General features: G+C 37.4%; 1 protein-coding gene across 1 annotated transcript in view; it reads left to right on the top strand.

Moving 5' to 3' along the window:
* LOC133652639 (thioredoxin reductase 2, mitochondrial-like) overlaps positions 1-15,191 on the top strand; it is an 82,440-nt gene that overhangs the window by 57,235 nt on the left and 10,014 nt on the right. The window contains exons 12-14 of the mRNA XM_062051605.1: positions 362-498; positions 6,597-6,692; positions 9,176-9,268. Of these exons, the coding sequence (XP_061907589.1) occupies positions 362-498; positions 6,597-6,692; positions 9,176-9,268 (326 nt within the window). The remainder of the gene's footprint in view (positions 1-361; positions 499-6,596; positions 6,693-9,175; positions 9,269-15,191) is intronic.

The following is a 15,191-nucleotide window of genomic DNA, read 5'->3' as shown; positions in this document are numbered from 1 at the left end:
CTACACTTTAAATCTTAAAGATCTAAAACGATTATTTAGGAATGTCCGGCGGGCCTGATTGAAAAGCTCAACGGGCCGCATGTGGCCCCCGGGCCTTAATTTGCCCAGGTCTGCACTAGAGTGAAGGTGGGTGCTCGATGACATCATGGTCTAATTTGCATGTGCATGTACTTTCTATGAATGACAATTACAATTATTTAACTGTTTAGATTTTAATGTACCTTGACGAAACAGTCCAAAGTAGATAAGTCGAATAGGTTCATTCAGTCATTAAGACTTGATTGTTAATAAATAATTGTAATAATGTATCACTACGCATCATTTATCATGTCATTGTATTCCTCTGATTTTTGGACTGCAGGTCGAGCTCCAGAAACCAAAGCTCTGGGTCTCAACAAGCTCCAAGTACAACTCAACAAGAAGACGGGCAAAATAATTGTGTGCGTTGATGAGTCGACCACTGTGCCATACATCTTTGCTTTAGGTGACATAAGCCAGGTAGGCATTCCTGACACATCAGATAACAACAGCAGCAATACGGGGGGGAAATCTTATTTGTATGATGCATTATATGTAAATTAGTCCTGGATGCCCACATATCAGAGTAATTCATTGTTTGAGAATTAACAGACATGATGAACTAGGGGTGTAACGGTACGTGTTTTTGTATCGAACCGTTTCGGTACGGGGGTTCCGGTTCGGTTCGGAGGTGTACCGAACGAGTTTCCACACGGGCATGTTAAGTAGCGTAACGCAAGTTGTGTAAACAATGCACACCAAGGCACAACACACGGCATGCTAGCAGCTAACGGGCTAGGATAGACTGACCATACGTCCTCTTTTCACCGGACATGTCCTCTTTTGCGGAGTTTCTTAATTGCCTCAAATGTCCGGCATTTTGAGTTAGGGTTGCGTGTATTTTCAATGTACGTTCAGGGTTAAGAAGGGGTTAAAAACAAAACAAATTGTGCGGCGCAGAAGCGTTGGTGAGGGAGGGGCAGAGACAGAGAGAGAGAGAGAGTAATGATAAACGCGCATGCGTCGCCAGGCTCTGCTTTTTATCCATAGATTTATCACATTTCATTTTTTATTATCTATAGCAGGGGTGTCAAAAGTGTGCCCCCGGAGGCCATTTGCGGCCCACAGCTAATGTTTTAAAGGCCCACGGCATATTCTAAAAATACTATTAAAATAAACAAAAACATAACAAATGTGAAATAAAAAAGCTCAAAGTTTAAATGTAATTTAGAAAAAGTTGCAATGTTGACTAATAAAACAATTTTTTTTTTTTCTTTCAAACTGTCATTGCTCAAAACATAATATTGAATCAAAATCAATGTTGTTATGAATTATTGACCTATCCAAGGCTCCCATTACTTCACATCAAATATTCCACTAAGAAAAATATTTTTGGTGGAAGATTTTGCAAATTTGGTAAATAAATAACCCAAAAATGTATATTTTGTTGTTTTCTTACTGTACCGAAAATGAACCGAACCGGGACCTCTAAACCGAGGTACGTACCGAACCGACATTTTTGTGTACCGTCACACCCCTATGATGAACCCATATCAGTTGCAGAACAATGTATCAAGCCAATCATGGACGATACTTGAATGTTGTACAATTAAATTAGATTTGTATGGTTTCGGGAGGTAAATTCCGACCAAGAGTAAGATTAAAAACTCAAAAGTTTTTGCAGTATATTTGAAGATTAGAGCACAAATCAGAAGCTTACAAGATTGAACTTTTTGACCATTTTAAAATTTGACGAGATACGGAATGATACTATTACGTATAAGCTATAATCTTCAAAATGACGACTCGAGAAATTAAGCAAAACATTCTCAAAATATTTTGAGTGTCCAGTGAATGTCCTTTTTTCAATTGAACGACTGAACTAAATGAACTTATCACACATATTCCAATTTATTGAAATACATCTGCATACACATTTGTTTCTATTTTCGAAGAACATATGTATATGTTTCTATAATATTCTCCAAAACATAATAAGTAGAGATGTCCGATAATATCGGACTGCCGATATTATCGGCCGATAAATGCTTTAACATGTAATATCGGCAATTATCGGTATCGGTTTCAAAAAGTAAAATTTATGACTAAAACGCTGCTGTACGTAATGGTACACGGAACGTAGGGAGAAGTACAGAGCGCCAATAAACCTTAAAGACACTGCCTTTACGTGCCGGCCCAATCACATAATATCTACGGCTTTTCACATACACAAGTGAATGGTCAACAGCCATACAGGTCACACTGAGGGTGGCCGTATAAACAACTTTAACACTGTTACAAATATGCGCCACACTGTGAACCCACACCAAACAAGAATGAAAAACACATTTCGGGAGAACATCCGCACCGTAACAACATAAACAAAACAGAACAAATACCCAGAACCCCTTGCAGCACTAACTCTCCCGGGACGCTACGATATACACACCAGTGTTTCCCACACATTCATTTATTTGTGGCGGCCCGCCACGAAAGAATTAAGGTCGCCACAAAAAAATGTTTTTATTTTTATTTTATTTTTTATTTTTATTTATTTATTTATTTTTGTCCTGTCCAGCTTCTCAGGCAAATCATATAGTTGATGTAGATGCCCATATCGGCTGTTCAGCTTTACTTTACAAAAGAGAAGTGTAGGATCAAGATTTTTGGAGCTCTTTGTTCAGTGGATCAGATGTTTGATGAAGCTCTGTGTCTATCTACCACCACTACTGTTTTCTGTTTATTTGTTACTGACTGTGGCAGGACACCTCTGCCTCTGTTTCACTTTATGTTGCTGGTAAATAATATGGTTGTAGTAGTAGGCTAAAGTATGCACTAATTAAAGGGGCAGAGCTTTAAGAGACATTTTAGCTTTTATATTTTATAAGATATATTTTTTGTAAGAACCACAATTAATAAATATATTTCAGTGAATAACTTATTGTTCAAATCTGTATATAAATATGTACATAAAGTGTTGTAATTATATTGTAAAATGGATGGACGTTTAAAACAAAACTGTTATTATTAATTAGTAAGTATACTTTTTTTTTTAGCCTTTTTAGAGAAAATCATATCATTGTAGTAAAGTATGCAAATTACTCGATGATGTCATGGTGACCACGCCCATAGCCACGCCCATGGCCACGCCCTCACCGCCGCAGGTATCTTGGCAGTTTATGGGAAACACTGCACACCCCGCCCCCCCAACCCCGCCCACCTCAACCTCCTCATGCTCTCTCAGGGAGAGCATGGCCCAAATTCCAAGCTGCTGTTTTGAGGCATGTTAAAAAAAAATAATGCACTTTGTGACTTCAATAATAAATATGGCAGTGCCATGTTGGCATTTTTTTCCCCATAACTTGAGTTGATTTATTTTGGAAAAACGTTGTTACATTGGTTAATGCATCCAGCGGGGCATCACAACAAAATTAGGCATAATAATGCGTTAATTATTTAACACATAATTTTTTAATTTAGCCCGTAAATGTGTTGGTCATGTATGATGTCTTTTTGTTATTTTTGTTTTGTGATGTGTAATGTCTGTTGTTTAAATGTACGGTAGTGAAAATGAATTTCCCCAACGGGGACCAATAAATCTAAATCTAAAAATCTAATTCCACGACTGTATATATCGGTATCGGTTGATATCGGAATCGGTAATTAAGAGTTGGACAATATCGGATATCGGGAAAAAAAGCCATTATCGGACATTTCTACATGTAATGCTTTAAAAAGGCAAATGGGTGGCACAAAAAGCTTTGTTTCCATTGTGGTCCACTTTATAAACAAACATTCCCTATCTCTATATATTGTTTTTCTAAAATGTAACATGAAATTAAAGAAGTGCGTGGATTAATTGTAAACGTATTACGTTTATTTTACAGACAAATATGACATTGAACTGCGTTTTTGTTACTCAATAAGGTAATCTCACCTCCAAGTCGGAAGTTTAATGGGACACGATTGTCCCATTAAGTGTGTGTGTGTGTGTGTGTGTGTGTGTGTGTGTGTGTGTGTGTGTGTGTGTGTGTGTGTGTGTGTGTGTGTGTGTGTGTGTGTGTGTGTGTGTGTGTGTGTGTGTGTGTGTGTGTGTGTGTGTGTGTGTGTGTGTGTGTGTGTGTGTGTGTGTGTGTGTGTGTGTGTGTGTGTGTAATTATTCCATGACAGCTATCATTTCCGAGTGGGCCTCTTTGAGAACATTCACAGTAGTGTTGCACTATATTCAAGTTGCACCGTGTAAATACCGGTTAACTCCAGCAGCTGTAATGTCAGTGTGGCTTTTTTGAACACAAACATCTGTGTGCTTCCTTCCTGTCTCACCGGACTCATGATGACACACACACACACTCAGTCTCATTTGACTGACAGCTTGCTTTGATGAGTTGTGCTTCACCCCCAATCTATCTGTCATCTTGTCACAGCAGCAGCAGGAGGCTTTTCTGGTGTTTGTTTTTTCAAGCGGGGATGGTTCGATATCTTGCCCAAGTTGTAGCGATACACTGCAAAAAGTCAGTGTTCAAAAACAAGGAAAAAAAATACAAAAATGAGGGGTATTTTATTTAAACTAAGCAAAATTATCTGCCAATAGAACAAGAAAATTCAGCTTGTCAAGACTTTCCAAATCAAGTAAAATTAGCTAACCTCAATGAACCCAAAAATACCTTAAAATAAGTATATTCTCACTAATAACAAGTGCACTTTTCTTGGTAGAAAGAAAAAAGAGACCTTTTTGCTCAATATGTTGAAAAATATTCTTAAGTGAAGTAAATGCTAGTGCCATTATCTTGACATAATGATATGCGCTCGGCATTATATTTCTTGAAACCAGCAAACTTATACTAAAAACTAATTTATTGTTCTTAATGGAAAGGCAACAAGGCAAGCGCTTGTTACTCTCGGGGTCTCCTAGCCGCTCAGGCAAATCATATTGTCTAAAAATGCATTTTTCCATGGATAACATGACATCATCACGCCAAGTGCGTGCTCTTTCAGTCATTAGTGCGCAAGGAATATATATATATATATATATATATATATATATATATATATATATATATATATATATATATATATATATATATATATATATATATATATATATATATATATATATATACAGTATATATTAGGGCTGCAACAACTAATCGATTAAAATCGATTATAAAAATAGTTGGCGATTGATTTAGTCATCGATTCGTTGGATCTATGCTATGCGCATGCGCACAGGCTACTTTTATTTTATTTTTTGTATGTTTATTTAAAAAAAAAATTATAAACCTTTTATGGACTAAACCGTCCCTTTACTAAAGGGACATGGGGGAAATTATTTTTTTTATAATTTTTAATTTATTTATTTATTTTTAGACACATATCTGGTGCGCACCAGAAACTTTTTATAAAGTTATTAAAAAAAAGATGTTTTTTTTTGTTTGTTTTTTTAGACATGTAGTTTCTCGTGTGCACATGTCTAAAAAAAAAAAAAAAAAAAAAAAAAAAAGATAACATTTTATTTTTTATAACTTTATAAAAAGTTTCTCGTGCGCACGAGAAACTATCTTGTGCTCACGGGAAACTTTTTTTTTTTAGACATGTATCTTGTTGCGCACAAGAAACTTCCTCGTGTGCACGAGATACATGTCTAAAAAATGTAAAAAAATTATAAAAACATTTTTTTCCTCCATGTCCCTTTAGGGGCTCCGTAACCTTTATTTAAAAACTGCAACATTTACAAACAGCTGAGAAACAATAATCAAAATAAGTATGGTGCCAGTATGCTGGGGTTTTTTACTGGAAAGGATAGAAATTTAGTTTTTCTCTTTTATCCGATTATTAATCGATTAATCGAAGTAATAATCGACAGATTAATCGATTATCAAATTAGTTGTTAGTTGCATATATATATATATATATATATATATATATATATATATATATGTATGTGCATGAACTATTTCTGTTCAAAATTGTTTGAAATGTCACATGTTAAATGTTTAAATAGTAGTTTTCTACTTGTGAGTGTTGATGACACAGCTTTGCAACAGTTGATATTCTAGTTTCAAGCATGTTTTACTCAATATAGGTCATCAAATCTCAGCAACAAGCTGTAATATCTTACTGAGATCATTTAGGGCCGAAACACTTAAAACAATTAAAACACTCTAACATAAAATTTAGTGAGAAGAATTATCTTATCAGACAGAAAATAAGCAAATATCACCCTTATTTGACATATTTCATCGTACTTAGATTTCACTTTTTGCAGTGTAGATAAACGTGAGTGAGTATGCATGCAAAGCTGCAAAGTTGCCGAAGGTGTTTTGGACAACAGGATGTGAAGTGGAAATTCAACAGGTTTTAGTCATGCCTTTCAAATTGCCCCGCAGCCCTACTATTTCCTGCACTACTTAGGCGTGTCTGTGTGTGTATCAATGTCTGTATTTTTATTTGCTTTGGCTCACATCCAGAACAATACACCCGTAAACCTCGGAGAAGACTGGAGTATGTGTCCGTGTCAGACAGTTAAAATGTACAGTGCACAATGGGAAGTTGCATTGAAATAATGTCTGCTCTTTCAGGGTCGCCCTGAACTGACCCCGACGGCCATTAAAGCAGGGAAACTCCTCGCCCGCAGACTCGCCGGCCGGAGCACGGCGCTCATGAACTATGACAATGTGAGTCACACACACATATGCACATCTGTTACCTTTTCTGAACAATACACTCCACATGGGATGATATCCACCTAGATAGTGGTATCTGTTGTTAGAGTACATAATGATAATTATGTGATTGAAACTGTTCAATTGTCGCACTGCATCATAATGTGAGGTATAGATGTACAAACCCCGTTTCCATATGAGTTGGGAAATGGTGTTAGATGTAAATATAAACGGAATACAATGATTTGCAAATCATTTTCAACCCATATTCAATTGAATATGCTACAAAGACAACATATTTGATGTTCAAACTGATAAACAATTTTTTTTGTGCAAATAATCATTAACTTTAGAATTTGATGCCAGCAACACGTGACAAAGAAGTTGGGAAAGGTGGCAATAAATACTGATAAAGTTGAGGAATGCTCATCAAACACTTATTTGGAACATCCCACAGGTGTGCAGGCTAATTGGGAACAGGTGGGTGCCATGATTGGGTATAAAAGTAGATTCCATGAAATGCTCAGTCGTTCACAAACAAGGATGGGGCGAGGGTCACCACTTTGTCAACAAATGCGTGAGCAAATTGTTGAACAGTTTAAGAACAACATTTCTCAACCAGCTATTGCAAGGAATTTAGGGATTTCCCCATCTACGCTCCGTAATATCATCAAAAGGTTCGGAGAATCTGGAGAAATCACTGCACGTAACATTGAATGCCCGTGACCTTGGATCCCTCAGGCGGTACTGCATCAAAAAGCGACATCAGTGTGTAAAGGATATCACCACATGGGCAAGGGAACACTTCAGAAACCCACTGTCAGTAACTACAGTCGGTCGCTACATCTGTAAGCGCAAGTTAAAACTCTACTATGCAAAACGAACGCCATTTATCAACAACACCCAGAGGCGCTGGGCCCGAGCTCATCTAAGATGGACTGATGCAAAGTGGAAAAGTGTTCCGTGGTCTGACGAGTCCACATTTCAAGTTGTTTTTGGAAACTGTGGACGTTGAGGAAAAGAACCATCCGGATTGTACTAGGCGCAAAGTGTAAAAGCCAGCATGTGTGATGGTATGGGGGTGTGTTAGTGCCCAAGACATGGGTAACTTACACATCTGTGAAGGCGCCATTAATGCTGAAAGGTACATACAGGTTTTGGAGCAACATATGTTATCATGGACGCCCCTGCTTATTACAGCAAGACAATGCCAAGTCACGTGTGAAATCAGCGTGGCTTCATAGTAAAAGAGTGCGGGTACTAGACTGGCCTGCCTGTAGTCCAGACCTGTCTCCCATTGAAACTGTGTGGCGCATTATGAAGCTTAAAATACCACAACATAGACTGTTGAACAACTTAAGCTGTACATCAATCAAAAATGAGAAAGAATTTAACTTGAAAAGCTTCAAAAATTGGTCTCTTCAGTTCCCAATTGTTTACTGAGTGTTGTTAAAAGGAAAGGCCATGTAACACAGTGGTAAAAATGCCCCTGTGCCAACTTTTTTGCAATGTGTCGCTGCCATTAAATTCTAAGTTATTATTTGCAACATTAAATATCTTGTCTTTGCAGTCTATTCAATTGAATATAAGTTGAAAAGGATTTGCAAATCATTGTATTCTGTTTTTATTTACGAATTACACAACTTGCCAACTTCACTGCTTTTGGGTTTTGTAATTACTGTATTCATTATAATAATTTAAAGAAATGGTCTGAAAAAATAGTGTGTGTTTTCAATGATTGACTATTACAGCGTGAGTAGTGACTAGTACGGGGGTCGGCAACCCGCGGCTCTAGAGCCGCATGCGGCTCTTTAGCGCCGCCTTAGTGGCTCTATGGAGCTTTTTCATAAATGTATGAAAAATTGAAAAAGATGAGGGGGAAAAAAAATTTGTTTTTGTTTTAATATGGTTTCTGTAGGAGGACAAACATGACACAAACCTCCCTAATTGTTATAAATCGCACTGTTTATATTAAACATGCTTCACTGATTCGAGTATTTGGCGAGCACCGTTTTGTCCTACTAATTTTGGCGGTCCTTGAACTCACCTTTAGTGTGTTTACATGTATAACTTTCTCCGACATTCTAGGACGTGTTTCATGCCACTTTTTTTCTGTCTCATTATGTCCACCAAACTTTTAACGTTGTGCATTATGCACAAAGGTGAGTTTTGTTGATGTTATTGACTTGTGTGGAGTGCTAATCAGACATATTTGGTCACTGCATGACTTCAAGCTAATCGATGCTAACATGCTATTTAGGCTAGCTATATGTACATATTGCATCATCATGCCTCATTTGTAGCTATATTTGAGCTCATTTAGTTTCCTTTAAGTCCTCTTAATTCAATGTATATCTCATGACACACTATCTGTATGTAATTTTGCGGCTCCAGACAGATTTGTTTTTGTATTTTTGCTCCAATATGGCTCTTTCAACATTTTGGGTTGCCGACCCCTGGACTAGTACATCCATGTGCTACTGTGTATATTTCAGGTAGCCACAACAGTTTTCACCCCTCTGGAGTATGGTTGTGTGGGCCTGTCGGAGGAGGAGGCGGAAAGCAAGCATGGCAAAGACAACATAGAGGTGAGCCAATAACTCTTACACGGGGGCTCGGTAGCGCTAGATGTCGTCATCGTGTCATTCGGCATAATTGGTATTCAATTCAGCAGCAGCTCCTGTAGCTAAGCACTACGAGTAAGGTGTTGTCACTAAGCCAGGAAAGTAGCTCACCTGTGTTTACTCCTACAATAAAAATGTCACTATACCTTGGCTGATAGTCACGGCATGTAAATAGAGCTTTGTTGAGAGGCGATATTGCTGAATCCACATTGTTAGTCGACTCGTGCTGGCATTTCTTCGCTATCTATAATGCACAGAAAATGGAAAGTCTTGTGTTCTTGTCTCACATAAGGATTGTGGATGATGAGCAACATTTTTAAAAAAAAGGGCAGTTTTCTTTTAAGAAGCGGAGTTGCAATAATAATAATAATTAAAGCTGCAAGCAGCGATGGACGGGACCGACTTTGAAGGCACATAAAATCCAAACCGGAGCAGTAATTAAAACTCTTTGGTCAACTTTTAATCAGAAGGGTTCAATCTCTCTCCTGTGCTAGTTTGAAGCCGACACGACAAACGCGCTCAGAGGAGATAATGTTTGAAGAAAGGTGACCGGTTTTTACAAAACTTTTGTTTTGAAGGGGGAATTGCAAACTTCCTGTTGATTTTTGCTGGGGGTTGTCAATACATGAAATGTAGGTCTAAGTGAGTTTCATGTCTCTACGACATTCCTACTGGAAGTTACAGGCAGTTTTGTCTTAGTTTTCTTCCTAGGAGCAGTTGTGTCTGTGTTTTGGGGTTGGTTTTTTTTATTAGATCGCAATTTTTGCCAGTCCTGTTGTGTGTGTCCAGTTTGAGTTTTGAAGCATGTTAAGAAGGTCAAATTACAGCTCAAAGAGGCAAAAGTGACCGTTTTTACTAAACTTTTGTTTTGAAGGGGGGATTGCCAACTTCCTGTTGATTTTTTTCTGAAGGATGTCAATGTATGAAATCTAGGTCTAAGTGAGACCTACATAGAGGTTTTTGTTTCATGTCTCTACGACATTCCTACTGGAAGTTACAGGCAGTTTTGTCTGAGTTTTCTTCCTAGGAGCAGTTGTGTCTGTGTTTTCTTCCTAGGGGGCGCTAGAGCGCAATTTTTAGTTTTGGGGTTGGGTTTTTTTATTAGATCGCAATTTTTGCCAGTCCTGTTGTGTGTGTCCAGTTCGAGTTTTGAAGCATTTTAAGGGGGTCAAATTACAGCTCAAAGAGGCAAAAGTGACTGTTTTTAGTAAACTTTTGTTCTGAAGGGGGAATTGCCAACTTCCTGTTGATTTTTTCTGAAGGATGTCAATGTATGAAATCTAGGTCTAAGTCAGAACTACACAGTGGTTTTTGTTTCGTGTCTCTATGACATTCCTACTGGAAGTTACAGGCAGTTTTGTCTGAGTTTTCTTCCTAGGAGCAGTTGTGTCTGTGTTTTCTTCCTAGGGGGCGCTAGAGCGCAATTTTGAGTTTTGGGGTTGGGTTTTTTATTAGATCGCAATTTTTGCCAGTCCTGATGTGTGTGTCCAGTTTGAGTTTTGAAGCATGTTAAGGGGGTCAAATTACAGTTCAAAGAGGCAAAAGTGACTGTTTTTAGTAAACTTTTGTTCTGAAGGGGGAATTGCCAACTTCCTGTTGATTTTTTCTGAAGGATGTCAATGTATGAAATAGGGCTGCAACAACTAATCGATTAAATCGATTAAAATCGATTATAAAAATAGTTGCCGATTAATTTAGTCATCGATTCGTTGGATCTATGTTATGCACATGCGCAGAGGCTTTTAAAAAAAAAAAAAAAAAAATTTTTATTTATATTTTTATTTTTATTTTTTTAAAATAAATCTTTATTTATAAACTGCAACATTTACAAACAGCTGAGAAACAATAATCAAAATAAGTATGGTGCCAGTATGCTGGTTTTTTTAATAAAATGCTGGAAAGGATAGAAATGTAGTTTGTCTCTTTTATCCGATTATTAATCGATTAATCGAAGTAATAATCGACAGATTAATCGATTATCAAATTAATCGTTAGTTGCAGCCCTAGAATGAAATGTAGGTCTAAGTCAGAACTACATGGAGGTTGTTGTTTCATGTCTCTACGACATTCCTACTGAAACTTACAGGCAGTTTTGTCTGAGTTTTCTTCCTAGGAGCAGTTGTGTCTGTGTTTTCTTCCTAGGGTGCGCTAGAGCGCAATTTTGAGTTTTGGGGTTGGGTTTTTTATTAGATCGCAATTTTTGCCAGTCCTGTTGTGTGTGTCCAGTTTGAGTTTTGAAGCATGCTAAGGGGGTCAAATTACAGCTCAAAGAGGCAAAAGTGACTGTTTTTAGTAAACTTTTGTTCTGAAGGGGGAATTGCCAATTTCCTGTTTATTTTTTCTGAAGGATGTCAATGTATGAAATCTAGGTCTAAGTCAGAACTACATAGAGGTTTTTGTTTCATGTCTTTACGACATTCCTACTGGAAGTTACAGACAGTTTTGTCTGAGTTTTCTTCCTAGGAGCAGTTGTGTTTGTGTTTTCTTCCTAGGGGGCGCTAGAGCGCAATTTTGAGTTTTGGGGTGGGTTTTTTTATTAGATCGCAATTTTTGCCAGTCCTGTTGTGTGTGTCCAGTTTGAGTTTTGAAGCATGCTAAGGGGGTCAAATTACAGCTCAAAGAGGCAAAAGTGACTGTTTTTAGTAAGCTTTTGTTCTGAAGGGGGAATTGCCAACTTCCTGTTGATTTTTTTCTGAAGGATGTCAATGTATGAAATCTAGGTCTAAGTCAGAACTACATAGAGGTTTTTGTTTCATGTCTCTAAGACATTCCTACTGGAAGTTACAGGCAGTTTTGTCTGTGTTTTCTTCCTAGTGGGCGCTAGAGCGCAATTTTTAGTTTTGGGGTTGGTTTTTGTTATTAGATCGCAATTTTTGCCAGTCCTGTTGTGTGTGTCCAGTTTGAGTTTTGAAGCATGCTAAGGGGGTCAAATTACAGCTCAAAGAGGAAAAAGTGACAGTTTTTACTAAACTTTTGTTTTGAAGGGGGAATTGCCAACTTCCTGTTGATTTTTGCTGAAGGATGTCAATGTATGAAATCTAGGTCTAAGTCAGAACTACATAGAGGTTTTTGTTTCATGTCTGTACGACATTCGTACTGGAAGTTACAGGCAGTTTTGTGTGTGTTTTTTCCTAGGGTGCGCTAGAGCGCAATTTTGAGTTTTGGGGTTTGTTTTTTTGATTAGATCGCAATTTTCGCCGGTCCTGATGTGTGTGTCCAAATTGGTGAGTTTTGAAGCATGTTAAGGGGGTCAAATTACAGCTCAAAGAGGCGGCGGTATAATAATAAAGAAAGAAAGAAAGAAAGAAAGAATAAAATGCTAGAAATACAATAGGGTCCTCTGTCCCAAAGGGACTCTGTCCCTAAAAATACAAAAATTAGGGGTATTTTATTTGAACTATGCAAAATTATCTGCCAATAGAACAAGACAATTTGGCTTGTCAAGACTTTCCAAAACAAGTAAAATTAGCTAACTTCAATGAACCCCAAAAATACCTTAAAATAAGTATATTCTCACTAATAACAAGTGCACTTTTCTTGGTAGAAAAAAAAAAGAGACTTTTTTGCTCAATATGTTGAAAAATATTCTTAAATGAAGTAAATGCTAGTGCCATTATCTTGACATAATGATATGCACTCGGCATTACATTTCTTGAAACCAGCAAACTTATACTAAAAACAAATGTATTGTTCTTAATGGAAAGACAACAAGGCAAGCGCTTGTTACTCTCGGGGTCTCCTAGCCGCCCAGGCAAATCATATGGTCTAAAAATGCATTTTTCCATGGATAACATGACATCATCGCGCCAAGTGCGTGCTCTTTCAGTCAATTAGTGCGCATATATACAGCCCGGCCCCCGGCCAAAATTTTTAATTGAATGTGCATGAAGTATTTCTGTTCAAAATTGTTATAAATGTGAAATGTTTAAATATTAACAGTCAGTTTACTGTACTGTGCCAACTGTACTACTATATGAGTACGTATGTTCTATTGTTTCATTGAAAATAAAACAGCAAAGTCCATTTGGCTGTCATTTGTTTTAATTATGAGACACAATTGTGTCAAAATCTTTTTTTTTTTTTACATGCTTGAAGTAAGAAATTAATAAACTAAAAAAGTAGTTTTATATAGTTTTATATTTTATAATACAATAAAATAAAATAAAACAGTCTAATTTTTTTACAAATATTTTTTCAATTATTCTAGAAAATTGTGACAGCAGTGACACTGGTCTGTAATTAGTAAATCTATTTTTAACACCCGTTTTAAAGAGTGGAATTACCTTTGCTACCTTCATTCTATTTGGAAAGGTACCTGTTTGAAAAAATTAAAATAAAAAAAAAAATACAAAATATTAAAAATAATAATAATAATAATAAAACAGCAAAGTCCATTTGGCTGTCATCTGTTTTAATTATGAGACAAAATTGTGTCAAAATAATGATTTTTTTTTTCATGCTTAAAATACGAAATGATTACTTTAAAAAGTAGTTTTATACTTGTGAGTGTTGATGACACAGCTTTGCAACAGTTGATATTCTAGTTTTAAACATGTTTTACTCAATATAGGTCATCAAATCTCAGCAACAAGCTGTAATATCTTACTGAGATCATTTAAGACCAAAACCCTTAAAACAAGTAAAACACTAATATAAAATCTGCTTAGTGAGAATAATTATCTTATCAGACAGAAAATAAGCAAATATCACCCTTATTTGAGATATTTCAGTTTTTGCGGTGCAGAGAGAAATGCATGAAGTACAGTGGGAAAGCGAACCAATTTGTGTTTTCTGTCCTTGTGTGCGTGAGCAAGTGTTGCCAGATGCTCGGCAACACCTGCACAAGACGGTGGATAAATGGTTTAGCCAGCAAGGGTGGGGTTCTTGGTTGTGAGTGACAGGCGAGCGGGGAGGCCTGATTGAGGTGTGTGTGAGGTGATGACAGATTCGCTTAGATCTTAGAAGGCGCTGCTGCACCGGCCCCTCCTACAGCTGCATGCTCCCCCAAACTTGTGTTGGCATGCTCACGCCTTGAATGAAAGGCATTAAACACACATCCTCCACCTGGAGTTTCAAATCTGACAACTAGGATTTGTTTTCCAGTGTTACATTTTTTTATTTTCCCCTCACCTGCAATTTCTTCCTACTGTTGTTAAAGGCCTACTGAAATGAACTGTTCTTATTTAAGCGGGGATAGCAGATCCATTCTATGTGTCATACTTGATCATTTCGCGATATTGCCATATTTTTGCTGAATGGATTTAGTAGAGAACATCGACGATAAAGTTCGCAACTTTTGCTCGCTGATAAAAAAAAGCCTTGCCTGTACCGGAAGTAGCGTGACGTCACAGGTTGAAGAGCTCCTCACATCTGCACATTGTTTACACCAGCAGCGAGAGCGATTTGGACCGAGAAAGCGACGATTACCCCATTAATTTGAGCCAGGATGAAAGATTCGTGGATGAGGAAAGTGAGAGTGAAGGATTAGAGTGCAGTGCAGGACGTCAGGGTGTATCTTTTTTCGCTCTGACCGTAACTTAGGTACAAGCTGGCTCATTGGATTCCACACTTTCTCCTTTTTCTATTGTGGATCACAGATTTGTATTTCAAACCACCTCGGATACTATATCCCCTTGAAAATGAGAGTCGAGAACGCGAAATGGACATTCACAGTGACTTTTATCTCCATGACAATACATCGGTGAAGCACTTTAGCTTCGGAGCTAACGTGATAGCATCGTGGTTAACTGCAGTTAAAAACAGAAGAAACATGCCCCTGACTGGAAGGATAGACAGAAGATCAACAATACTACTATTACTTCTACTATCAGGAGACACCGAACCAAACCCTGGACCTGTAACTACACGGTTAATGCTGTCCAGCCTG

This window comes from Entelurus aequoreus, linkage group LG06, assembly GCF_033978785.1.
Source record: "Entelurus aequoreus isolate RoL-2023_Sb linkage group LG06, RoL_Eaeq_v1.1, whole genome shotgun sequence".
NCBI classification, from domain to species: Eukaryota; Metazoa; Chordata; class Actinopteri; order Syngnathiformes; family Syngnathidae; genus Entelurus; species Entelurus aequoreus.
Note: the sequence above shows the minus strand (reverse complement) of the source record. Positions and strands in the feature narration are given on the sequence as shown.